The sequence below is a fragment of the Canis lupus genome, chromosome 9 (assembly GCF_011100685.1).
Source record: "Canis lupus familiaris isolate Mischka breed German Shepherd chromosome 9, alternate assembly UU_Cfam_GSD_1.0, whole genome shotgun sequence".
Classification (NCBI taxonomy): Eukaryota; Metazoa; Chordata; class Mammalia; order Carnivora; family Canidae; genus Canis; species Canis lupus.
The window spans coordinates 44,962,598-44,973,561 of record NC_049230.1 but is presented as its reverse complement, the minus strand read 5'-3'; the positions used below and the strand labels follow the sequence as shown (position 1 = coordinate 44,973,561).

Below are 10,964 nucleotides of genomic sequence, written 5' to 3'. Positions count from 1 at the left end.
CCTATGCCTTGTTCCTGTTAAAAACAAAACCTTGTAAAACCCGTATACCTGACATTTAATGCTAAGCCTGTTTTATCACACTGGGTAGAAGAAAGAAAAGAAATTTCCATCCCATTCGCTTTATAGTGAGTGGCTTATGTACCGTGCCCTGTGAGTTCTTTATGTTTGTGATCATAATTTATCAGAGAGGAGGGCAAGTTTTCCTTTTTTAAAATGACTACAGGTGAAGCATGTGGTGGCGAAGTTGCTTGAGCGGTCATGAAAAATTGCTTTCTTGGATTCTTTTTCATTTTAAGCCAACTTTGGTTTTTCATCATTTCCCCAGGAAGTCAGAATAAAAAAATGAGCAGTACCTGACAGAACATGAGCTGAAGGAGAAGCCGCCGAATGATTGGTAGGCCCAGGGCCTCCTCGCCTTTGTTGAGCACAGCGCTCACGGTGATTTCTGCCACAAGATGGCAGCCAAGCCTCAACAGCACTCCCAGCCCCGAAGGGAGAGGTTACGGTTTTTCTGGGATTTTAAGTTGAAAAATGAGGGAGTCCAGTCTCCACAGAGGGCATTTTGCAGACCATTTGTGCTCAGAGGTGCTGAAGTTGGATTCTTATTGTCTTAGCAGAATCTGAAGCATAGCTAGGTGTTGGACCAAACACTAAGGAGAAATTGGGCAGCAGTGGGAAGTGGCTGCAGCAAGAAAAGCTGACACAACTTTTTCCTTTGAATGGAACGTCTGGGAAAGCAGCTCTGGACAAAGGCTGCTGGCCCCACACGTGTGTGTCTGAAACTCACACCGGGAACCCTCATCCCGGTTTGGAGCTTCAGGGCAGTGAGGGCTACAGTCCTCTTCCCCACTCGCAGCTGCCAGCTCACAGTGCAAATCCCGTCAGGAAGGCCCCAAGGGTGAGCAGCCCTCTGGGGACTGGTTTCTACCAGTTTGAGCTAGGACCTTCTACCACTTGCTCCATGGTTAACAGGAGCACCAGATGCCCCCCGCACCCCCCCAGCTGAGCTGCTTTTAGATGCACTTCTGTCATCTTGCCACACAAAGACCCCAGCTACAGCACCTCATGCAGGGTTTTGTGACTAGTACTAAACACTCCCAGCTGTGCTGCAAGGGCCTGGGTGGCCCCCCGCCCCACTCTTCAAAAGCAGATCTGGCTGGCTCACCTGAACAGTTTTTAGGAAACACTCATGTAGATATCTTTAAACTCCAAGAACTTATAATGTACATAGGTAACAAGCTAGACGCCAAATGAGTGGATGAGCTCTTTATTGCTGTGGGTGACTTCAAGTCTCAACTAGGTTGCCATATTACATCAGTCCAGCTGAGACAGAGCCTACTAGCCAGGCCACCCTCACTGAAGGACTTGGGAAGCCAGACCAACACTCAGAGGCCAAGTATAACCGAAAGTCTGAATTCATTATAGATGGCATCGTTGCTCTTCCTACTACATTTGTATTGTAGGGGAGCTACCTTCTTTAGCTGGAGCCTCGTATTTGGAGAGGGCCCTCCCCAAAGCTGCTACTTGCAGAATGCAAGGAGGAAACAAGGGTTGTGGAGGCAACGGGGCTGCAACAGGCTCTGGCCTCCCTGTTTCACCTCTGCAACCAGAGGGGGTGGTGCAAACTGTATATGGGCAGAGTGGCTCCCTAATGGCTGGGGACTTCCACATCCTGTGATGTCCAAAGGAGATTTCTTTTTTAGTCCTGGGTCCTAAGATCATGCCTCCTACTGTATCCTCATTCTAGCCCATGTGGGTGACTGACCCGTGTGAGGCATGAGCACTCAGGAACCCAGACTTGGGGCTGCCTGCCTCTGGGCTGCATACTGACCTACAGGCTTTCATGAGTTGGTACATTCATTAATAAAAATCCATCAGTCCTTCAGAACAAGTCCTGCCCCAGCGGAATAACATACTTCCTGGCCTGGGAAGCATTCCAGAACTCCAAGGGAGGCATAAGCCTTGAACAAAGCCTATTTTCTTCATGCTTTCACATTGGAGGCACACCTACGACATCCTAATGTCATATTACCCCACTAGAAGGAGACATCCCAGCCATAAAGTAGACCCAATATAAAATTTTCCTACAAACAGCCTTCTGTTTGCTGGGAAAGTATTTCACTTGCACCATTTACTAACATTGAACAATCAAGAATGAAACCAATAGACAACAGCCATTTGTCAAAGAATTTTCCCTTGGGTACTCCTGCCTGCCCCTGTCAGTGTCAGCTAAGAGGGATGTAGGTTAAGTGCTTCTCTGCACAGCTGCTTCAGGGAACTTCAGTCCTCCGTTCACATGGCACCACCCAAAGAAGCCACAGAGGGCACTGCTGAAGCTCCCCACCGTCCACACGCTGCCCCATTCCAGTCCTATCTGGCAAGCATGGGCCTCCCCAGCCTGGCCCCGGGAAATGGCATGTGACCAGGAAGTGCCTGCAACTGTGTGATGAGGGGGCTGGACCAGGTGTGCTCAGATCCCTCCCAGAGCTAGCATTCCCAGTCTATACGCGTGCACTCGCACACGAATGGTGTTCTCCCTAAGCCAGCAGTGCGATACCTTATTGGGTCTTGCCGATCTGATCTTGGGCCATGGTTCTCTCTAGATCATTGCAGAGCTCCGTTTGCTATCCTGGAAGACGGCAGCAGGAGGAGAAAACAGCTTTATAGTGTGTTTAACTAGGCAAGAGGCAAAAACAAAGTCTGGCTGAAAATTACCACTTGAAGCTTGGCCACTGCCAAAACAGTACTAGCTCCCTATGCTTGGATAAGTGAGAGGCACTGAATTTGAGGACACGCTTGGAGATTGTGGTTGGGAGGCAGGGGAGGGAAGCAGGCAGCCACCTCACTCCTGGAAAGGAAGCTTCAGTTGCACTCTGGCATTTACCGCTGCCCACTGGACCTACCAATTCCAAATATGTATCCTTTTTCTTAACCAGATCTTTATTGCTGGGGTCAGATAAAAAATCTCATCTCTGTTGTGAAAATGAATAGAATCAGATCTGGAAGTCATTGTGGTGAGTGCAAAATCTGGAACTTCAGGGTGGCATTTTTATAGCTACTTTCCTGCCTCAACCTGCTGGGGTAGTTTCCCTTGCTACTGATGGAAGCCCTTGAATACATTACAGCTGGGGTTTTAACCTGCTTCTAATTAGTGACAAGAATTAAGGTATTTTGGAGCTGCTTAGTGGGAATTAAAAAGCCACCCACTTCGTCTGCATCAAGAACCTTTAAGATATCTTGCACTATTGAGCCAGGGGTTTTTACTGGCACTGGTGAATGGTCTTCCCCCAGTGTTCCCCCTCAAAGCCTCCACTATATAAACCTCAGGGTTTTTTTTAATAAACCTTCCCACTGATCTTAACCTACACATCCACTCCAAGAGGGGAATTTTGGTGTCAAGGATCCAGTTGATCTTAGTGGCAAGTAGTTCAAGTCAGCCCTGTTAAGGCCATAGAAGAATTACGATCTAATTTTTCTGCTGCAGGAACTTAAAGGGACTCCTCACTGGACTTTGTTACTTCTATGCCAGAATATAAGTAGTTTCTAAGAGAGGCCACTTTTCCTCCAAGGCTATCATGATATAGGACATAGGCAGAAATCCATCTTCCAAGTGAGGTTGACCTCACCTTGTCCCCACATCTGCCATACTCTCGGAGGAGACACTGGCCCAGGACAGAGCTAGGGTTGACAGTCTCCAACTATCGCCCATTCTTCACAGGGAGACCTGTGTGGGATTCCTTGTGTCTGCAACTGACCTCCTCAGGCTTCAGAGCACTTGCTCCCCTGCGGGGAGGGAATGAGCACCAGTGTCCTCAAGGATGCCTGCGATCAGAGAATCAACCTTCCACAAGGGCAAGTGGAACCAGGAGAGATGGCAGCCAGAGCTCCAGCAGGGATCTGCCTCTGGTGCTCTAAGTCAAAGGAGCTCCCTGGCTTCAGGATTCAACAGATGACCAGTTCTCAACAATTCTAAAACACAGATACTAGGTATCCAGAAAATTTGAGAGGATCTAGCGTGTCCTCCCCCACCCTCTCCCCAGAGCCCAGCACCACAAGCAAAAAGATTTTTGTTACTGAGCACAAGAAAGGCCAACTCATTGATAATGTCCAGAGATGCCTGCTTTATTTCTTACTAGGTGATTGCATTTCAGGCTTGTGACATCAAGTAACTGTCTAATCACCAACTAACTTTGTACCTCTGAACTACGAATTAATCCAATTCAGCAAGGAGCAGTGCTGTCAACAGCTGACTGGGGGCTGGATTTTTCAAATCAGTGGTCTTGGCTGACAGAATGCTGTCAGTGGAGCCAAGGGTAAGGCCTGAGATCGTGTGAAAGACCCTAATGCCTAGTGAAGATAGGCCCAAATCCTGTGAACCCCTAGACAAAGCTCTCCACCCCAAGTTCCAAGGACACAGCTGTTGTTACCTTCCTTTTGTGGGAGCTGAGCTACCTGACCCTAGCAGAGTGGATCCAAGGCCTACTTTTAGTTGACAGGTCCTCTGCTCCCACTGTCACCCTAGGACACATCTCTTTGTGCAGGTTCTTAGGAAAAAGCTAGGCTTCTGGTAATTTCTTGTCACTTTTTAGTTCTGCTTTGAAAAGAAAAAGAGGGATGACAGGTAACCAAAGGTGGACACAGGCACCTCAGCAGAGCTGCAGTGGCCCCCAGGCCCAGAGTGGGGCCGAGTCAGAGGCCTGTGCCGGTGAGGTGGGGCTCCTCCAAGAACACAGGGCTGGGTGCCTCTTGGGAAGATGTCCAAAGGGAAGAATTTATTAACAAAATTCCAAGACAGTAGAGGCTGTTCATAGATGAGGGCAGAAACTTGGAGAAAGTAAATCAAAGAAGAAAGATATAAGGAAAAAATGAGAAATCTCTTTCTTATCATATGGTAGGAGCTCAGAGTAAGCAGTTACTACATGAATCATTACCAGAGCTGCTCTTTTTCTCACCAAAAAAGAACACAAGCTTCCTTTGAGACTTGAGATCCCTCGCCCAAGAACTGACTGCCAAGCGTTGTTCTTCCCTCACACCAAGATAGACAAAGTCACTTAGGAGAAAGGATGTTCTCGCCCGCAGCTCAGGGCTGAGGCCTAGCGAGGCCATGGCGCTTTCCCGGGTCCACCCGCACGTACGTGTGTCACTGAGCCGTCCTGGGTGCTACGTGTGCACGCTGACACCAGAGGCAGAGCCAGAGCACCAACACACTGTCCCTTCAGGTTCATGCAGCTTGAGAACACCTGGCAAATACTTCACCGAGAGCTAGTGACTGAGAGTGTGCTGCAGTCCTGGTTCTGGCCAGGGTCTACCAGCCCTGTGGATCCCAAGCAGAGTCTCCGAACATGGTGGGTTCTTCTGCTGCTGAGAGGATATGCACCTTAGGGTGCTAGCTGAGGAGTTAATGCAGAAAACAAGGCACCACAGAGAGGTTGGACACTTGGGTTGTGTGATTCAGGACACGCTGGAAAAGTCCAAGGGTGGAGGGAAGGAAGGGGAGGAGGAGGAGGAGAAGACCGAGTTTTAAATAACGTCTCCTGAGGCTGGAGCCCCCCTAGATGGGCTCTGGTTTGAGCTTTTCTGCTAGGAAGTCATTCACAAAGGCCTCCACAATGGCGGGGGTGATCTCTTCCACGTCCATCACGTACTTGGCCCGGGCCGACATGTCCAGAATGGTGAGCAAAGGAGCAGCCTCGGGCAGGTTGGTGTAATCTCGCAGGGAGTCAGTCATGTCATCCTGGAAGTTACCATAGAGAGAGAAAACCAGTAAGTTTTCAAGAGGGTAGAGAGTCCCCTGACCGCCCCCCCATTCCCCCCAAGCCAGCATGGAAAGCAGCCACTCCATTGTCCTGAAGAATGGGTGACTCTCTGGGAAAGATGGGCTCTCAGAACAGGGAGCAGTGGACTCTACCCTGCCTTGGGGGGGGGGGTTAGAATTCTCTGTGCAGCTCCCCAAATCACCAGGCAAGTCCTCTTTCTTCATTGGCACAAAAAGCAACTTTATTTTTATTTTTTTTTTTTAATTTATTTATGATAGTCACACAGAGAGAAAGAGAGGCAGAGACACAGGCAGAGGGAGAAGCAGGCTCCATGCACCGGGAGCCCGACGTGGGATTCGATCCCGGGTCTCCAGGATCGCGCCCTGGGCCAAAGGCAGGCACCAAACCGCTGCGCCACCCAGGGATCCCCAAAAAGCAACTTTAACATGTCCTCTGCTTGGTAAAAATGTTTTGTCTTTTAATCATGTCCTTTTGCAATTACCTCTCAATTATTTGCAGGCCCACTATGAATATCTGAGGCCAATCTGGACTTTCCAACTCTGGAATGTCTTTAACAGAAACAGCTCACTGTCCCCAACCCACCCCTGTGGTTTCAGGGGAGCAGGAGTTGCACAGCCAGTTCAGAAGACAGGGCTACTGAAATACCTCCTGGAGTGGCACGGGTGGCTGCATTCATCATATATTTCCAGTGACTGTCCAGGTGAGTTTCCCTTGTTAAGTGTAAAAGCAAACCCCAAAACCCAAAGACTAGCAGCAGAATTTGTAAGGGAGCAACCATTTGAGATCACTGTTCAGGCTACCGACCCCCATTTGGTAGATGGCAGGAAATGGACTCTATATAACCACCCCAAGGCTGTCTCACTATAAAACAAACACACCACACAGTATTTTGAACTGAATGAAGACCCCAACCACTGTGCAGAGGAAGGGCTTGGGGCATTCCTGGCCTTAAATGCTGGCAAGCAGGAGGCCTGAAATTTACCCCTCATTGGTTTCTAAGACATAAAACCATTCTTTTCTCAAAGGGCAGATCTTTAGGAAGATGATTAGTGGTCATCTTTTTTTTTTTCCCCCACCCCAGAAAGGGCATGTACTTCTAGCAATGATGGGTGACTCATCATCTCTGGCACTGATGAGCTCACTCAGGCCCTCTGTGTGGGTTAATAAACAGTCTGCATGATAAGCAGGGAGGCACTGGACAGATATTGAACATCAAGCTCCCAATAAGAGGCCTGGGCCAAGCTGAGCTCAACGCTGTGTCCCCTCCCCTCTCCCTCTGAGCAAACCACAGGGAGATGAATTTTAATGTCTACTAGGGCTTCAGAAGGGATGACTTCTGCCTTTTGGTTGGGGGGGGGGGACGGCATGGTGTCAAGACAAGTACCCTTAGCCCTGGGAAGAGTGGTAGAGGGCCAGAGTCCTGGCTCAGAAGTGTTCCATCTGTGCTTCATGACCTGGCACCCAGGGCCCATCCCCCTCCATAGTGCCTGGCTTCTAAGCGTGAGGCCAGAAAATTGGACCAAGAGAGCTGCCATGGTCAGGAGCCCAGGTGAAGTGCACAAGAAGGATGGGATGGCCAGGTGGGGAGCTTGAGCACTGGATGACCCCCCTGTCCTGGTGCAGGCCTCCTTCCCTCTGGGCCTGGCCACCTGCCTGACCACATGCACAAAGGAGTGAGAACACTGTCTGTGGAGTCACACTGAGCTCACATTCAGTCCTCTGCACCACCTGCTCAACGTTTAACTTTGATAAGTCACTCCTGTGAGCCCAGGTCTTGTCCCCTGTAAAATGGATTTAAGAACGGCTCACACGGGGCTTCGTGCAAGCCGGCAGGTGAGCCAGTAGGTACACATAGCCTAGCCGACCAACCAACCAGACTTGGGAGACGCCTTGTGCTCTCATCTGTGAAACGGTAATGGCTCCATTCCCAGAAAGGTGAGGAGCAAATGGGATGGTGCTGGTGAAGCTTGGCTTGCTGCCTGGTCCATAGAAAACCTGCAAATGCGCCTTTTCAGACACATTCCTAATGCACTTACTAGAGCTCTCCAGCCCCACCCCTGCCCCTGGCTAGGCCCCTTCTGTTCTGCACCCATCTTTTCTCTCACAGCCATTTGAAAGGGGTTAGAGTTTAATAAATTCAGAGCAGCTTCCATTTGTGCTTTGTGTGGAGCAGGACTGTGTAGCCCCAAGGCAGTGAATCTTTGTTCCCTCCACCCCACCTCGGAATGGGGTGACTTTGGCTGCCTGTGAGAGGCCCACCGGGGCTTAGCAGGGGTGGCTATTGACGAGGTGATGAATGGGTGGTGGCTCAGGGTATCTGCCTCTCCTGGGATCCAAACAACACAGCATGAAATGAGTCCCGGGCCCTGACCAACTGGGGATATAGACAGGTGCAAAGGGGGCAGGGGGCTTTGAGAAGTGTGTGTATCAATAACCAGCTTCTGGCTGGGGGCAGGGGGAGGTTGGCGGGGTCTGCGTGGAGCATGCGTGGACTGTGTTCTTGGGGGTGGGGACTGAGCTGGGGCTCAGTCGTTCTAGCAGGGGATTCCTGTGTCTGTGGGATGGAAGCTCCTGCCCCTGTGGGAGGCAGCCTGCTTTCCCACCCTGTGAAAAGTCTGTGTGGTCCGTCCTGGTTGGAGGCCTTCAAAGGACAGGACTTGGGTGAAAAGAGACTGGGACAGCAGCACTTTCCGACCCCCAGCACCCTCCCCAGGGCAGCTGGGGAAACGCTGGTCTAAGTTGTGGATGCCTGCAAAGTGAAGAACCCATTCTGCAAGGCCAGGGCGGAGGGATGGGCCAAGCCATAAGGGAGCGAGTGCCAATCACCATCTCTGTGGCTGCCAGGCTTCCTAGCAGCTCAGGTGGGAGGGGAGCAAGAAGGCAGCCCTACCCTGGGACAGCATCCTGCTGCTCTGAGGCTGCTGAGTGACAGAGAAGGGAGGAAGGTACAGCAAGGACAGGAAATGGGCTTCCATGCTGTATGACACGTATGTGTTCACCCCAGATCCTGGGGCTCCTTCAAACATACCCTAGAGCTGAATCACATGTTCTAAAAGTCACCCTCCAAGCAGCCAGCAGACCGGGCCCCAGCAGCACTCACCTCCCCCGCCACAAAGAACAGAAGTGGCGCCTCTTCCTCTTTGGCTTTGTACTTGGCAATGATCTTCTCCGCTATTGGCTGGATCAGCTGCTTGGCTGCCTCAGACTCCCCATCATCCTCAGAATCTGTAATGGGGAGAGAGCCGCGAGAAGCACTGGTTTGTGGAACAGATGGAGTGGTGCCCCCTGAGGGAGCTGGGTCCTGGGCCTGAAATGCCCATGTGGGTGGCCCCTGAATGGAAACAAAACTTCCCCTGGGCAGTGGGCCTGCCTCCGGGATACACGAGGGTGTGTCTGCAGCACATGCACACCACTGCTCTGTGCTCCCTCAGGAACAACTCACCTTACTGAGGGTCCCTAGTACTCCAGGCACCAAGGTTCTTTCCACTGAATTCCTCACAAATTGGCCTTGGAAGCTGAGCTTCCCCTCAGCCAGGACCTGAGGTCCTTGTACTTTTCCTCTCAATCACAGAACCAGAATGACCTCAGATCTGACTGCCTATTGAAAATGGCAGAACTGGTGGTGGCAGTGGGTCAGGACTGCGGTACAGTCAGCAGCTCTGGTGGCAGCGGGATGGCACCGGGACCCCTAGAATGCCAACTTCACGGCTGGTCGGACTCACCTGGGAGGGGATGGACTGCCTAGCTGGGTGCCCCAGAGCCCCCTTCAGTCACCTCCTGCCTCCAGGAAAGCAGCATGGGAGCAGCCACACTCCAGGGCCCTGGGGCTCACTCCTGCTGGACCTCATAACCCAGAACAAGAGCAACACGCCGAGTGGCAAAGCCGGGAAGGGGAGGCAGGAAGCAGGATTTTTCTCCAGAAATGTCGCGCTGCCCAAGGGGCCCGCCGGACATAGTTTAGACCCACATCTAATCAGCTCTGTGATGCTGGGAACTCGCTTTGCCTCTCTGGGACCTCCTTACCAACATCTGCAGGTGGCCAGTGAGGTACAACTGTCCCTCAGTTCAGAACTATCTCCCAGAGGCCTAGGATGTGGGTGTGTGAGGCTGCAGCAGGCAGCAAAGCCCGAGGACAATGATTCCCCAAAGCCATCTTTCCCCAGGAGACCTCTGTTCTCCAGGCACAGGGGCCAGCCGGCAAGTCAGTTTAAGAATTCCTGTGAGTCTGTATATAGGCTCCCCTCCCCACACCAGACTTCCAGAGCACAGGCACATGACCCCCGAACACCTCCCTACCAACCCCATCAGTGACGTGGGGGTAGCAGCATCTCAGCCACGATCCTTGAACTCCAAGTTATTTTGAGCCAGGGCTCGTCCCAAGGCAGAAGGTGAAGTGGCCCTTGGCCAGCAGTTGTTCCATTTGCAAAAAGGAACACAAGTCATCCCACAGGACTGCAGGGAGCCTGGAGTGGATGCTCTGGTGTCCTCCTGCCCCACAGGGCAGTCACCCACTGAGCAGACTAGGGAGACTGAGAAGAACACCTGGCCACAGAGATGCTGCCCTGAGGCTGGGGGGGCAGGGGATTTTGCCCAAGGGGGCCCAGCCCTTGCAGCTGCTGTGGATGCAGCCCGCCTCCTTCCAACAATGGGTCTATTCGTGGGGGCCTGGCTCCAGCCTGACCTATTCTTCCCAGCTGGCAGTCTAGGAAGGAAAGCACAGCAGCAGCTCCCAGAACCCCTCCCACAGGGGCAGAGCCATGAATAAATCATGGGGGTCAAAAGCAAGGCTGCTGGGAGAGACAAAGGCCCAGGCTTGGCATTGTTTGTGACAGAAAGAAACTGCAGGGACAGATACCCCTCCCACGTGAGGTCTGTCCAGCCCACCCTGGGGCTCCTGCTGGGCTTCATACCTACAAAAAGGACGAGGCAGGGGCCCTCGTTGAGCTGCACAGCATTGGAGTCGGAGAGCTCCAGCACAGGCTTGGGGTGCCAAGGGAACTCCCTGCAGTCCTCGTCATTCAGCACCTCCACACGCCCCTGCCGCGTGATCACCTCCCCCTGTGGGTCCAGCACGATGAGGGTGGGGATGCCTGCAAGGGAGAGAGCTCACTTGAGAGTCAGGAAGTGCTGGGAGTGCAAGGGCAGATTCCAGGCTCAGTCACTGAACAGCCACTGAACAGAACTCCC

The 10,964-nt window shown here is 52.0% G+C and overlaps 1 protein-coding gene across 2 annotated transcripts in view; it reads right to left on the bottom strand.

Annotated features, from left to right (window-relative positions):
• Positions 1-4,094: 4,094 nt before the first annotated feature.
• Positions 4,095-10,964, bottom strand: part of NXN (nucleoredoxin) — a 152,826-nt gene continuing 145,956 nt past the window's right edge. For both annotated transcript variants that reach the window (XM_038548429.1, XM_038548430.1), the window contains exons 6-8: positions 10,688-10,867; positions 8,878-9,002; positions 4,095-5,734 (exon numbers count right to left, since the gene is read on the bottom strand). In XM_038548429.1, coding sequence (XP_038404357.1) covers positions 5,552-5,734; positions 8,878-9,002; positions 10,688-10,867 — 488 coding nt within the window. In that variant the 3' untranslated portion in view covers positions 4,095-5,551. The remainder of the gene's footprint in view (positions 5,735-8,877; positions 9,003-10,687; positions 10,868-10,964) is intronic.